This window comes from Suncus etruscus, chromosome 13 (genome assembly GCF_024139225.1).
Source record: "Suncus etruscus isolate mSunEtr1 chromosome 13, mSunEtr1.pri.cur, whole genome shotgun sequence".
Classification (NCBI taxonomy): Eukaryota; Metazoa; Chordata; class Mammalia; order Eulipotyphla; family Soricidae; genus Suncus; species Suncus etruscus.
The window spans coordinates 25129826-25145676 of record NC_064860.1 but is presented as its reverse complement, the minus strand read 5'-3'; the positions used below and the strand labels follow the sequence as shown (position 1 = coordinate 25145676).

General features: G+C 47.4%; 1 protein-coding gene across 4 annotated transcripts in view; it reads left to right on the top strand.

The window, feature by feature from the left end:
- The window catches only part of SCHIP1 (schwannomin interacting protein 1), a 285050-nt gene that overhangs the window by 266091 nt on the left and 3108 nt on the right, over positions 1-15851 (top strand). For all 4 annotated transcript variants that reach the window (XM_049785905.1, XM_049785907.1, XM_049785906.1 and 1 more), the window contains 3 exons: positions 11831-11948; positions 13242-13439; positions 14225-14348. In XM_049785905.1, the coding sequence (XP_049641862.1) occupies positions 11831-11948; positions 13242-13439; positions 14225-14348 (440 nt within the window). The remainder of the gene's footprint in view (positions 1-11830; positions 11949-13241; positions 13440-14224; positions 14349-15851) is intronic.

Sequence of the window (15851 nt, the reverse complement as noted above, 5' to 3'; positions counted from 1 at the left end):
AAGGCAAACGCCTTAGTTCCATGCTATCTCTCCGGCTCCCCATGTGAATTTTCTTTTCTTTTCTTTTCTTTTTTGTTCACTTTAATGTTGCTCAATGGTCACTCCTGGTAGTATCAGAGGGTCATAGGAGATATTAGGGGCCAAACCTGGGCCCTTATGCTCTGATTCCGATATAAATTTGAAATCACTGAATCCAGTTCTGCATAGTATTCTCAGGATTGGATGGGAATTTGCTCAGACCATTGGAATCCGTTCAAGGGAGGATGATAAATTCACAGTATGGAAGCTTCCCAGCGTGAATGCCATCATCATTGCTTTATTTAGACCTTCCCGGATATTTCTTAGTTAGTAAGCTTTTGTGACTTTCTGTGTAGCGCCATTATGCATCTTTTATCCTGTTTATTTTCAGATATTTGCTGTTCTGCACAACCCTTGTCCCCTTTGATGGTCCTTTCTTGTATTCTGCTGATGAACAGAATGTATTCTTCTCTAGCCACTGTGTGATCATCCCCAGTATTTCTCTAACCTCTTTTACCTTTTTTTTTTTGACCACATCCCACAGTGCTCAGGGATTACTCCTGAAATGCTGGGGACCATATGAGGTGTCGGGGATCAGACCCAGTTGGCCATGTGCAAGTCAAGTGCCCTCTCCATTTTGCATTTGCTCTGACTCTACTTTCCTTTACTTCTAATAAACTTCTCTGGGGTGTTTGGGGGGGGGGGTGGCATTAAACAATATATCTACCAAAAAAATACCTAGATGCTTCATATATCCTTTTACAATCTTTCTACCTGTTTTCCCCCTTTGTTTTGTTGCACTATATAGGCACCTAACACATGGATTTAAACTGGTTGTAGTTAGAATCAAGCTCTTATTTTTTGCTCCCATGAGTTGCTTGGGGCCACACCTGGTGATTCTGGACCCATATTCTGGACTAGGAGCTCAGTTCTAGGGCCCCAAATTGTGCTCTTCAGGCCCTGTGGTGCTAGTTGTCCCCTTGACACTTGGGAGGGCCACCCCCAACAGGAAGCTATTCTGATACCAGGCACTGAGCCTGGTCAGACTCATGCTAGGCATATACCCAATCATTGTACCATCTCCTGCTACCTTTATGTGTACACTAATGGCACACGGCTACTATTTCCAATACCTTTAAGAAGAAAAGGAGGCTGCCAGAGTCCACAGGGGCCTTGGATTTGTCAGAGACCAAGCAGGCAGGATTTTGACAAGATACTTAAAGCCTTTTTTAATAGAGAAGCCAGGGGCCTTATGACAAACCCCTAGGCCTGGAGAGGGAGAAAGGAGAGAAAGTTGAGTGTGGGACCAGAGTAAGGTCAGATTGAGGTCCAGGTAAAAGGAATAGGTATACAAGGTAAAGGATAAATTGTCCAAAAAGATATAGCCGAAAGCCATAGCTGAGTTGGAACAGTTCAGTCAGATTGCTGCTCCAATTGCCTCTTGAAAATGCCAGATTCTCCACACAGACTCTCCACCTGATTTGTTTTTATGGGTACAGGAGGAGGTATTTTTATTCTGGGTCTTGGAATGGGCGCGCTGAAAGAGTGGCATTGGCTATAATTTTTGATTTGGTCTCCTTTACCAGTGGAGAGGGCTCGAGAGGGGCTGAAGGATTGATGCTTCTCATTAAATCAGTTATCATCCTGTTATTTTTCTTCAACAAAAACTGGAGATATATATTCCAGCATATCATTGTTATTATGTCTGAATATATCATTATTGCCTTCAGATCTATATAATTTAAAATCCAGGAGACCAAAAGTCATTTTATTCACAGTGATTTCAGGGCCTTAAGACAAGATGGAATTACTGCCTGAACCCACTGGAAAATTAAATATAATAGCCAGATAAACATACCTGTTTCAGTGTCAAAGTGTTCTGTGCACATCTACAAGGGCCAGATAGCAAACCAGACCACTGCCTGGGTGGGGGAGATCAGAGGGAGGGGAATAGAAACATCATTGGCATTTATTTCTGCATACCTCCTGAAGTCTGCTGGGGGTGGGGGGAGAGAAAACAAGCAGCTCCCCCACATTCCGGCAGGCCCTGCTCTGGTTTTTTGTTTTGGTTTGTTTTGTTTTTGGGTCACACCAAATGCACTCGGGTTACTCCTGGCTCTACGCTCAGAAATAGCTCCTGGCAGGTTTGAGGGATCATATGGGATGCCAGGATTCAAACCATCCTCCTTCTGCATGCAAAGCAAACACCCTACCTCCATGTTATATCCATGTTATCTCTCCGGTCTCTACTCTGGTTTTTATAGTCTTTACCCTGGGCCTCCCCCAATAATTGCCAGGCTCTCTTTTTTTTTTTATTCTCCATGGGCAATTGTCACTTACAGGGGATGTGTCTCAGTCCAACTGTCATAACAAGTCTGGGCTTCATCACCCCATAAAGGTGCATTGACCAATTCCCTTAAATACATTGACAGGAGGCTAGGGAGAGAATACAGGGTTAAGGCGATCAACTCTAATTCAATCTTTGGCATTTTAGGGTGTCCCCCCAGGGTCCCACCAGGAGTGATTCCTGAGCACAGCCAGAAATAGGCCTTGAACACTACCTGGAAGGGCCCAAAACTTTAAGGGGGGGTTGTTAATGTTTCTATTATGAGATTAATGATATTCTCCTATGTTTATAATTTACAAGGGATTTTACATGCCAGGTTATTAAACTTTTGTTTTTATTTTGGGGGTCACACTTGGAGGTACTAAGGGTTACTCATAACTCTGTACTCAGGAATCACTCCTGGTGATGCTCAGGAGACCATATGGGATGCAGGGAATAAACCCGGGTCACCTGTGTGCAAAGCAAACATCCTCCCCTTTGTACTATCACTTCGGCCCTTTCAGGGCATTTAACTTGATTATAGACTTTTTTCTGCATCTGTTGAGAAGATGGTATGATTTGTTCTATACATTTTTCATGAATTACTGAATTGCATTTAAAAATAGTAATAATCCTTGCATACCTAATAGAAACCAATTATTGCTTTAGAGTATTTTCTTCAGATGAGTATTATAATATGATACTATTTATTTATATGTAATATTAACTTTTGTTTATAATATTTATTGAGTTTTTAATATATCTTTACTTATTATTTTAATTTTCTTGTTTTATTTTTGGTTTGGGAGCTACATGCAACTGTGCTCAAGAGCTATTCCTGCCTCTGTGCTTGGGGATCCCTCCTGGTGATGCTGAGGGGACCATGCATTTCTGGGGCTCAAACCCAGGCTTCTAGCATGCAAAGCCTGCACTTGGCCATGAAGTGATCTGCTCTGCCCTGTAAAGCACTCTGTCAAAGCCACAAGACGTAAAGTGTAAACCAGACTTTCAATAATCCCATAAAGACAATCTGACTGCTTTTAGAAAAGGAATTTTTTTTTTTTTTTTTTTGGTTTTTGGGTCACACCCGGCGGTGCTCAGGGGTTACTCCTGGCTGTCTGCTCAGAAATAGCTCCTGGCAGGCACGGGGGACCATATGGGACACCGGGATTTGAACCAACCACCTTTGGTCCTGGATCAGCTGCTTGCAAGGCAAACGCCGCTGTGCTATCTCTCCAGGCCCGAAAAGGAATTTTTGATGCGGCTTTACAACCCCATTAATTAAATTGGACTTGCACTGAAATACAGCGAATATGGGAAGAATCGCTTCTCTTTTTTTGCCCTTTGAAATGTACTAATCCTCACATAAGAAGCCTTTTCAAGCTGGGCTGTATGACCTTTGTCATTTCTTTTTTCCGTCTTTTAAATTGTGTCTGTGAAAGGATTCGAGAAGTTTAAAAGAAAATAAGAAGAAAGAAATTGCCTATTTCTGAAATAAGATTTCCAACTCATGGGCTCATTCATGCTCTTTAGAAAATGCAGTTTCTGGGGCCGGTGAGGTGGCACTAGAGGTAAGGTGTCTGCCTTGCAAGCACTAGCCAAGGAAGGGCCGCGGTTCGATCCCCCAGCATCCTGTATGGTCCCCCAAGCCAGGGGCGATTTCTGAGCGCTTAGCCAGGAGTAACCCCTGAGCATCAAACGGGTGTGGCAAAAAAAAAAAAAAAAAAGAAAATGCAGTTTCTGTCCTTATATAATACTTTTCTACAGAAGCCATTTCATTGACCAAATGTATCTTAAATGAGCTTTTTGGATTCTAAGCTCTGTATCATTGGAACTCTGGGCTGGAGTATTAGTGCAGCAAATAGGGTGCTTGCCTTGCACATAGCCAACTCAGGCTTGATCCCCAAAACCCCATATGATTTCCCCCAAGCCCCACCAGGAACTGATTCCTGAGCAGAGAGCCAGGAATAAGCCCTAAGCACCACCAGCAAGTGTGGCCACCAACCCTAAAAACATAAAAGTAAAAACCATATGGAGAGATAGCACAGCGGTGTTTGCCTTGCAAGCAGCTGATCCAGGACCAAAGGTGGTTGGTTCGAATCCCAGTGTCCCATATGGTCCCCCGTGCCTGCCAGGAGCTATTTCTGAGCAGACAGCCAGGAGTAACCCCTGAGCACCATCAGGTGTGGCCCAAAAACCAAAATAAATAAATAAATAAATAAATAAATAAATAAATAAATAAATAAATAAATAAACACCATAGAGCATATGGGCGCTCAGCATTGCCGCCTCTGAATCTTTCATCAGAACCGAGTCTCCCATTGGAGACGACCCTCTCTCCTCCTGTCCATATGCACGTTTACCCTTCCCTTCCCTCTTTGTCCTTCCCTCAACATAGAGTATTTTCTTACTTTCCAAGTGGAAGTTGAGCAGCATCGGCTGCACTTGACCGTGCTTTCCTCTTCAAACATCAGGACAATTTGGAGAAAAAACCCTCAAGGAGCCTCTGAAACTAGGTTTGAACCTCAGTCGCTTTTCACTTCCCCTCACTATTCCACTTCCTCCACAAAGCTCATTTCTGCCCTGTTCGATAGGTTCACAATCTACAAAAGTAGACTAATACATCAGAATCCACCACTTCCTTTTTTATTGGGGGGCAGGGCTTGTCTGAGGCCTGGGGTGATCGCCACACGTTTCTAGGGATCTAGAAACCTACTAAGAAACGGTTTTGCAGGACAAAGAGAGATAGTACAGTGGCGAAGGTGATTGTATTACACACTGATGACATGGGTTTGATCCCTAGCACTCCATATGGCCCCCTGAGCTCTGCCAGGATTGATTCTTTAGCTCAGAGCCAGGAATAAGCTCTGACCATGCCAGTGGAACTTGGCTGCCCCGAGAGCATTGCCTCTTATGAATCTTTCATTAGAACCTAGTCTCGCATTGGAGATGACCCTCTCTCCTCCTGTCCACATGCCTGTTCACCCCAGCTCCCAAATTAAATGGATTTGTAAGAGCTCTGCATATGCCAAGCTTAGGAAGGAGACAGACATAGAATCTACAACAGAAGCAAAGGGCAGCACAGGATTCTTTGCAAGGAAAGCACCTTGGCCCTTGGTCTCTCTCTAAACCTTAGACTCTATTGTAATCATGTTGGAGGGTTTCCTGGAGAGCAGGAGCAGAGCCACTTCTCTGCCATGGGAAGAGAAGAGATTGGCTTCATTAGCCACAATGCAACTTGCTTTTTGCAACTTGTTTCCCTAAGTAATATCATCACTCCAATACCAGGTAGACCTGAGCTTCTTTTTTTTTTTTTTTTTTTAGTTTTTGGGTCACACCCGGCCCATGCTCAGGAGTTAATCCTGGCTGTCTGCTCAGAAATAACTCCTGGCAGGCACGGGGGACCATATGGGACACCGGGATTCGAACCAACCACCTTTGGTCCTGGATCGGCTGTTTGCAAGGCAAACACCGCTGTGCTATCTCTCCGGGCCCTAGACCTGAGCTTCTGATTGGTCGCAGCACGGGACAGTAATCTGCTTAGTTAACGCTTCGTATAAGGAATTTGGACATGCACCCCGTCAAGTCATGCCTTACAAATCCCTTTTTCATATTGCTTGAAAAGTCACTAGCATTATCTACTGAAAACCAACTCTTTTGAGTGCCTTCCTCCAAGGATCTCCTCTGGTCCTCTCCAACATTACACAATTTTAAGAGCCCAGCAAGATTTGAGATGGCTCTTTTGGGGACTCTGAAGGTGAAAATGGCAAAAAAAAAAAACAGACTTAATTACAGGAGCAACCCTTCCTTTCACATACCTGAAGGAAGAGCAAATTGGTATTTATGAAACTTTCTTTGTCTAAATAAATACCCTCACTTCACCATAATGCCAGTGACCCCAGTTTAATTAGGAGCAATTAATTTTGTGCCAGGGAAAGTTGACATCTCGCTGGAGGCAGAACCAGCTGTGTCCCATCTTAAGACTTTTTTTTTCTTTTTTTTTTAATCACATCTGAGAATTCAGTTGTCAGAGTTCTTGCGGAAAGGATGGGAGGCAGGGAGGAAAAGGCCAGAGGGCTGCAATTTATGGCTAACAATGGCTGCAGCGGACAGCTGGATGGTTAATTAAAAGAGCTCCCAGAAATGATTTTTCACAGGCGCCCTGCCACTGACAGGCCTTTGCATCACCCCTCCAACCCACATTCTGCTCTGTTTGCACTGAGAGGAGACAGCACCTTTGAACATTCCCAAGGGCACACAATACTTCTCGAAAGCTCCCCACGACATCAGGTGAACCATGTCTGCAGAGCTTTGGCACAATCCTTTTTGCCTAATCTATTACAGATATTTTTGTTTGTTTGGTTGGCTGGTTTTTGGGCCACACCCAGTGACGCTCAGGGGTTACTCCTGGCTATGTGCTCAGAAATCACTCCTGACTTGGGAGACCATATGGGACACCGGGGGATTGAACCACGGTCTGTCCTAGGTTAGTGCATGCAAGGCAGATGCTCTACCTACCACTTGTGCCACTGCTCTGGCCCCATCTTGTACAATTATCTGTGAATTCTTCTTGTTCAGATGATCACAGCTTTAAAATAAACAGATGTGAGGGCCAGAGTGGTAGCACAGAGGTAGGGCACTTGCCTTGCACGTGGCTGACCCAGGATGGACCTTGGATCAATCCCCGGCGACCCTTATGGTCCCCCGAGCGAGGAGCAATTTCTGAGCACAGAGCCAGGAATAGCCCCTGAGTGCTGCCGGGTGTGACCAAAATAAACAAACAAACAAACAAACAGGTGTGGTATGATGGTTCCTCAAGCCTGCCTCTAAATGAGGTTGCTGCCTCCTCCCACCCTGTATTTCTATTTTAATACTGAGAGGAGGCTCTTAGATTCCTTTAGAGGAATTCCTTTCCCACATGTGTCTTGGTGGGGGCAAGACCCCGGTTCAGAGACTCTTGAGGCTTTTCATGGAGGACTCTCTGGAGCAAGCCCCCCTTTCCTGTGCATTCTTTGCCTTGGAACAACTGTGACTCACTACCACACCTCTGGGCCCTGTTTTGGAGGGATAGATGTCACAAATATGATGGTGTGTGACTGGCCAGTAGGGAAAGCTGCCCTTTGTTGCTGACTCTTGCACCACTCAGCTTTCAGAGAAGTAAAAACATCTCTCATTAACAAATGCATGAGGGCCCGGAGAGATAGCACAGTGGCGTTTGCCTTGCAAGCAGCCGATCCAGGACCAAAGGTGGTTGGTTTGAATCCCAGTGTCCCATATGGTCCCCCATGCCTGCCAGGAGTTATTTCTGCGCAGACAGCCAGGAGTCACCCCTGAGCACCGCCGGGTGTGGCCCAAAAACAAACAAAAAAAAAAATGCATGAATGAATGCATGAGTGAGTGAGTTCATGTAATCAAACCTCCTTTTCCTCTCTAATTATGAAAGTCAGTCTCAGTACTTCTGAGTATGTTATGAATACGTCACACCAGGTGGCTCAAATCAATCACATGATTGGCATGAAAAATGGGGGCTGCTGGTGCCAGAGGTGGGCCTGGCTGACGCAGATGGAAGACCAGAATTTCACAGCCCTCATAGCTCTAAGGGAGGCTGACTATGCAATGGGGAGGCGGGAGGCAGGGGGATGGGGAGACAGAGTTGCCAGCCCCCAAGTACCCCTTAACCTGCTGCCTGGGCTTCAGCCGAGTGTCACCAAAGCCACTTCATCTTCAACCCGCTTAAAGGCTCAAGGTACACAAATCCTTCCTGAATACCGAGTCCTCCATCAGATGTCTTTACTCAAATCCCCTCAGAACCCTGATCCTTCCTGGGAGTTGCGTCCTATGGTGGTGCAGGAGGAATTAACTTCACCCTGTGAAAAGCTGAGGTGGTTCCCACGGCGATTTCTGGGTCTCTTCCTGAATGGGGTTCACCTCCCTCTGAACACTAACCTCCCCCCCTTACTCTGCCTGTTAAGTTAGAAACGTACACTGAACTTGCTGGATTCAGTCTGAGTTGATCCTTAGCACAAAGAATAGTTGGCACAGGGGAGCAAAATGTCGAATCACACTTTGCTTAGAATGAACACACGTTGTTGGGGTCAGAGAGATAGTACAGCAGGTAGGGCACTTGCTTTGCATGTGGCTGTCCTGGGTTCATTAGAAAGGGTCCCCCAAGTCCCCTAGGTAATTAACACAACTAGGTTTGACCTAAACACAAAAAAATATCTTTTTTTTTATATTTGACCTATGCATGGTGATTTATAAAGTGTCTGCAATAGAGTTTTAGGCATGCTATCTTTGACCTCCGACCCCACAACTAGTGTCAGGAACCCCCCATCAATGTCCCCAGGTTCCCTCTCACCCCCACCTGGGGGTTGCTGCTGCCAGAGGTGGGCCTGGCGCCCGGAGTCAAGCATCTCTCCTCCTTGACTAGCATGTTTTTGGGGGAGATTTGGGGCCATACCCGGTGGCACTCAGGTGGTTACTCCTGACTGTGCTCAGAAATTATATCTTGCATGCTCGGGGAAGTCTATGGGATGCTAAGGATTGAACCTGGGTCAGCTGCATGCAAGGCAAATGCTCTACCCACTGTGCTATCTCTCCAACCCCAGACGAACACATTGGGGGTAGGGTCACACCCGGCAGCACTCAGGGGTTATTCCTGGCTCTGCACTCAGAAATCGCTCCTGGCAGGCTCAGGGGACCATATGTGATGCCGGGATTCAAACCACCATATGTTCTGGATTGGCTGCATGCAAGGCAAATGCCCTGCCGCTGTTCTATCGCTCCAGCCCCACATGACAAGCACATTATTGTTTGTTTGTTTTTGGCCACACCTGGTGACACTCAGAGGTTACTCCTGGCTATGCATTCAGAAATCCCTCCTGGCTTGGGGGACCATATGGGACGCCAAGGCATTGAACTGTGGCCTGTCCTAGGCTAGTGTGGGCAAGGCAAGACGCCTTACACCCAGTGCCACAGCCAGACAAGCACATTTTTAAGGTTGACTCTTGTTTGGTCCAAGGTAACTTTTTGATAAATACTCATGCTTCATCTCTGCCCCACCAAGGTGTCCAAGTTCCCCGTGTCCCCTTCCCACACTCCTCCTTGCTCACCTTCTCCCTCTTCATTCAGCTCTGCCACCTAGAGCTGAGGGTTTACCTCATACCTCATGAGGTACCCCTCATGCCTTTGTCACATAAAAGGAAAACATCTGTTGTTTCATTGCTACCATTGTATAATCCACAGGCCTGTGTTTAATTACTGAAAACAGGTGGAAGGCTGAGGGAGAGCTCAAAGAACAGGAACATGTGCTAGGGGAGCTCCAGGTCTCATATCATACCACCACACCACCAACCACTGGCTGTAACCCAAACAGCCCCTCAAAAAATAATATTTTGGGGGGGCCGGAGAGATAGCATGGAGGTAAGGCATTTGCCTTTCATGCAGGAGGTCATCGGTTCGAATCCCGGCGTCCCATCTGGTCCCCCGTGCCTGCCAGGAGCAATTTCTGAGCCTGGAGCCAGGAATAACCCCTGAGCACTGCCTGGTGTGACCCAAAAACCACAAAAAATTTTTTTTAATGAATTCTTTAATTAAATCACTGTGAGATACAGTTACAACGTTGTTCATGATTGAGTTTCAATCATACAATGTACAACACCCTTCACCATTGCACATTTTCCACCACCAATGTCCTCAGTTTCCTTCTACCCTCCCCCTGAATATTCTTAAAAGTCAACTGCAGGTAATACAGCTTAAAACTTATTTCTGGGGGCCGGAGAGATAGCATGGAGGTAAGGTGTTTGCCTTGCCTTGCCGCCAGGTCGAGCCTGCTAGGAACAATTTCTGAACGTGGAGCCAGGAGTAACTCCTGAGCACTGCCGGGTATGACCCAAAAATCAAATAAATAAATACTATTTCAAGGGCAAAAAAGGAAGCCTGAATATTATGTTTTGTTTTGTTTTGTTTTGTTTTCAGGAAGATAAGCCATTTTTGTGGTAGTAGCAATCTCTGGGACTTCTTTTTTTTTATTATTTATTTAAACACCTTGATTACATACATGATTGTGTTTGGGTTTCAGTCATGTAAAGAACACCACCCATCACCAGTGCAACATTCCCATCACCAATGTCCCAAGTCTCCCTCCTCCTCACCCGACCCCCACCTGTACTCTTAGTGGCACACACACCATCTGTATATGAGTCCCTGTGTTCCGTTCCCTTTATTGCCCCTCCGGAAAAATAAGGTCAAAAATAAAAAGGAAAAATATTTTAAAAAAATGAAAAGAACCAACCAAAGACTATGGTAGTTCGATTCCCAGCATCCCATATGGTCCCCTGTGTGCTGCCAGGTATGACCCAAACCCACCCCCTAAAATGAGGGGTCAGAGTGATAACACAGCAGTAGGGCATTTGCCTTGCACACAGCTGACCCAGGATGGATCTGGGTTCAATCCCTCATGTCCCATATGGTCCCCCGAGCCAGGAGTGATTTCTGAGTGCATAGCCAGGAGTAACCCCTGAGCATCACCAGGTGTGGCCCAAAATAAATAAAAGGAGGGGTCCAGAGCAATAGACACTAAAGAGGGCATTTTTCTGGTATGCATCTGACCTGGGTTTGAGTGATTCCTGGGTGCAGAGGCAGAGGCAGGAGTAACCCCTAAGTACTTCTGCGTGTGAGGGAAGGAAGGAAGGAAGGAAGGAAGGAAGGAAGGAAGGAAGGAAGGAAGGAAGGAAGGAAGGAAGGAAGGAAGGGAGGGAGGGAGGGAGGGAGGGAGGGAGGGAGGGAGGGAGGGAGGGAGGGAGGGAGGGAGGAGGGGAAGAAAGGAAGGAAGGAGAGAGGGAGGGCTGAAACTGGGAAGTATATCAGAAAAGGCATTTGCCTTGTACATAGCTGATTTATGTTTGATCCCACGCATCCCATATGGTCCCTCAAACACTGCCAGGAATTAATTTCTAAATGCAGAGCCAGGAACATTTCTGGTTATGGCCCAAAAGCAGAACAAGAACAAAAAGAAAAAAAGAAAAGGAGACAATTTTCAGTTGCCTAATCGTCTCAGAGCTGTGGAAATTTTCAGGGTGGGATGGGGGTGTCTGGGACCAGGCCTGCTGAAGACGTGTGTGCAGGCCTCCTGCAGTTCCACCAGCTGCCAGTAGGGAGCAGTGTGCCCTGAACGTGCTGGCCTCAGACTAGAGTTCCCAACTCTAAGCATCTCTGCTCCTCACTTCCCTCCTCATGCAGAAGCTGTAATACCCCTTGTCCTCCCCATGCCTGGACCACCTCACCCCACATCAGCCCAGAATCTCTCGGACCCCCATCTGGGGTGCAGAGGAGCAGCTTTCCTGGCCAAGACTCATTTCCTGCCTCAGGAGCTCTGTCTCCTTGCAGCTGCCTTCAGGGTAAGGGGCCGCCTTTTCAAGGCTCTGGAGCCCCTTCAGGCATCAGCACCCCAGGCTGTGCTAATGGGCCTGCCCTGTGCCCCTACAGGCTACAAAGTGGAATGAACCTGCAGATCTGCTTCGTCAATGACAGTGGCAGTGACAAGGACAGCGATGCCGATGACAGCAAGACAGAGACCAGCCTGGACACGCCCCTGTCTCCTATGGTGAGTGCCGTTGCCCTGTGCCCAGCTGGGTCGATCAGCTGGGTTGCCTGGGGTGGCATGAGCTCCAGATGCCTCAGCCTGAGATGGTCCAGGAAAACCCAAGCAGCGCTGATTCAGGTTCAGTCCACCTACCTATCCTGTGAAGGGCCACAGCACCAACCCAATGGCCCCTGACCCTGACAGGGGAGAGCAGCTCAGTGTCACGTCCTAGGGCTGGCATGAGGTACACTAAGAAGCTGTGAATGTGTGTCCCAGGTCACAGTGGGTGATTCACAGAGATGCTGCAGACCAGAGTCCTTCATCTCCCAGGGGTCTGTCCTATTGCATTAGCTGGGACTCCAGGAGAAAGAAAGCGCAGCTCAGAGTAAGCCAGGCGTGGCCCTGAGTATCTGATCTTATTCAGGGTAGACATTTCCCCTGGGCCTGGCTGATGCTGGAAGGGATTCCAGCAGCCCTGGGGTCAATGATGCCACCTGGGGACCAGCAGGAGTCACTACAATTGCTGTGGAGATAACTTCCTTTTACAGACACTGCAACTTATCCAAGGAATTGAGGCACTGCCATGAGCCTCCAGGGCAGCCCCTGCAGGCAATTCTCTGGTCTGCTGGGGAAGGGTTTCTAGGGGGGAGGGGGCACCCAACTGCTTCCCAGCGCTACTCCTGGCTTTGCACTCAGAAATCACTCCTGCCAGCATCGGTGGACCATATGGAATGCCAGAAATCTAACCTGAGTCAGCCGTGTGCAAAGCAAACACTATATGCTGTGTTATTAATCTGGCCCTAGTGATGCCTTTTTTTTTTTTTTTTTTTTTTTTTTTTGGATTTTGGGTCACAACCGGCAGTGCTCAGGGGTTATTCCTGGCTCTATGCTCAGAAATCACTCCTGGCAGGCTTGGGGGGACCATATGGGATGCCGGGATTTGAGCCACCAACCTTCTGCATGCAAGGCAAATACCTTACCTCCATGCTATCTCTCTGGCCCCAGGGATTGCCCTTTTTTTTAAAATTTATTTTATTAAAGCTCTATCTATGGGATACAGAGTTAAGTTGTTGATAGTTGAGTTTTCGCTAAAGTAATTGCTAAAATACACCATGCATACCACTAGACCTCCTTTCAGTACCTAGTTCTGGTCGAGTGATCATTTCCCGCCGTCATTGTCATATAGTCCCTCTCTGCTCTAACTGTACTTTCACTGCGCCCCCATGATTTCTATTACCTTTGGGTATTATTCTCATACTACTTAGGGACCCAAGCACACAGTGCCGAAAAGGGCTGCTCTTTTTCCCTTCGCAGAGCAAGCAGAGCTCTTCCTACTCTGACCGAGACACAGCGGAGGATGACTCGGAGTCCATGGATGACATGGATTTCCTCAGCAGGCAGAAGAAGCTGCAGGCCGAAGCCAAGATGGCCCTGGCTATGGCCAAGCCAATGGCTAAAATGCAGGTGGAAGTGGAGAAACAGAACCGGAAAAAGTCCCCCGTGGCAGATCTCGTAAGCAGCAGCATGTCCCAGACCCCGAAGGGATTGTGCAAACGGGGCTTCTCCAGAAGCCCTGAGTGGTTGGGAAATCTCTCAAGTTTCAGCCTTTTTCCATTCTCGGGTAGCAGCGGGAGCCACCAGCCAGGGGTGCCTGAGAGCTACATTTGCTCTCGCAGCATCTCTGCGGAGGTTAACATGTGATCAGTAGCACGCACCACTGGTAGCTCATATTAATCAATGCAAATGCAGCATCCAGAGGTTTCAGGCCCATTTGTGACTTTGGCAGCCTGCCAGACTGAACTTCATGTCCAGCACTCAGTGGCCAGTTGCTAAGAGCCTGGACTTTGCCATTCCTCTGGCTTTGCGGGGCTGTAGGTGGGTTTAGCCAGACTTCGTTTTTCTGTCTCAAATGGGCTTCATGATCACCCTAACCAAATCAAGGTGCAAAGTGTTCCAAGCTCACAGCCTACAAAAGATGGCACCATAGCCCAGTGGTCTGGGTGCCACACTTGGGGTTAAAGCTCCTCCCCAGCATCCATGGAAGAGGGGGGCCCTCTGAGGCTCTGGAGCAGGGGTCCTCAACCTTTTTAAACAGGGGCCAGTTCACTGTCCCTCAGACCATTGGAGGGTCTGACTATAGTAAAAACAAAACTTATGAACGAATTCTTATGCACACTGCATATATCTTATTTTGCAATGAAGAAACAAAACAGATACAAATACAATATGTGGCCCGTGGGCCATAGTTTGAGGACCACTGTGGGGGTGCTCCTGGCTCATCTTGCCTCTTCCCACAGCTGCCCCACCTGCCGCACATTAGTGAGTGCCTGATGAAACGCAGCCTGAAGCCTGCAGACCTTCGGGGCATGACTCTGGGCCAGCTGCAGGTGATCGTCAATGACTTGCATTCACAGATCGAGAGTGAGTGGACAGCAAGGCCCTCTCCAACCCATCCTCATTCTCCTGGGGCTCCTGGCAAAGGGGTTGGGGGGTGTGTGTCCCCAGGCTCTTGTTCGCACTGAAAAGTCCTGAATCTCTTTGACGTTTTGAGCCCTTCATTTCTTTTCGGCTTTTGAGCCACACGTTGATGCTCAGGGGCTGCTCCCAACTCATTGCCACCCCTGAGCACTCGGCCCTCCAAATGCATTTTAATCTCCTGACCACCGCCATAGTGTCAAGGTACTGAAAGCATCTGCCCCCTAGAATAGTCTTGGGGTTCCTGGTCATTGATGATGGAATTATACCCTCAGTTGGAGGGGTACAGTATGATCAGCCAGTCAGATTTGCTTGTTTGTGGGACTCAGTAATGGCAGCACAGGTGACATATATGAGAGTTACAGGATGTCGGGAGCCCTGGGCCCAGCAGGCAAGCCATGACCGAAAGACCTCAAGATAGATCCTGCCCAGTTCCTTGGCCTCCTGCAGGTTGTGAATTATAGCAGATACAGATTACGAACTGATGCAGACACCCTTGCCACCCGCGTCTGTCCAAACCAACCCACTGTGAAGCCTTTCCTCTGGGCACTGATGCTATTTCCTTAAAGATTTAGGTGCCTCTTTGTGATTATGTTCCTCTCCAATACCCTTTCAAAAGGGCGCCCTCTAGCATTTGCATCTAGAATAGTCAGGTATCTCGAGCTAGCTTTAAAATTATTCTTGAAGTACTGTGAGGCTGTGGATTTGATCCCTAGCATTGCAAAAAGCAAAACAAAACAAACAACAACAACGAAAAAAGAACAGGGGCTATGGAACAGAACAGGGATTAAGGCACTTAACTGGCATACAGCTGACCCTTAAGTACAGGCCAGTAGTCAACTCTGAGCCACTGTGTGGGTCTCAAACAACAAAACAGCTTCAGGGAGAAGAGAAGACAGATAAGTCAGGATTAATTTTTTGTTTCGTTTTGTTTTGTTTTGGGGTCAAACCCAGTGGTACTCCGGGGTTACTCCTGGCTCAGAAATCACCCCTGGCAGGCTCCATAGTCCCCAGGGGATGCAGGGATTCGAACCACCGTTTGTCCTGGATCGGCTTTGTGCAAGGCAAACGCCCTACTGCTGTGCTATCTCTCCGGCCCCAGGATTGCTTTTTGCAGCTGGCTGGATGCTCAAAATAAATCAAACTGGTCTCTCTGCTTTTGTTTCTGTTCAAAAACCTTTTTAATGAAAATATCCTGAGGCCAGAGCAATACTATAGTGGGTAGGGCACTTGCCTTGCACTGGCTGACTTGGGTTCAATCCCTTATGGGGTTTGTGGTCCCCTGAGCCTACGAAGAGTAAGCCCTGAGCACTACCAGGTGTGGCTCAGAAAAAATAAATAAAATGAAAACCTCCACATGAGAGACTGAGCAGGATTCTCCTGAGTGCTGATGTGAAAGCTGCCCAGTGGGAGAAGAATCCTACCTGTTCACTGCCACATTCATGTGTT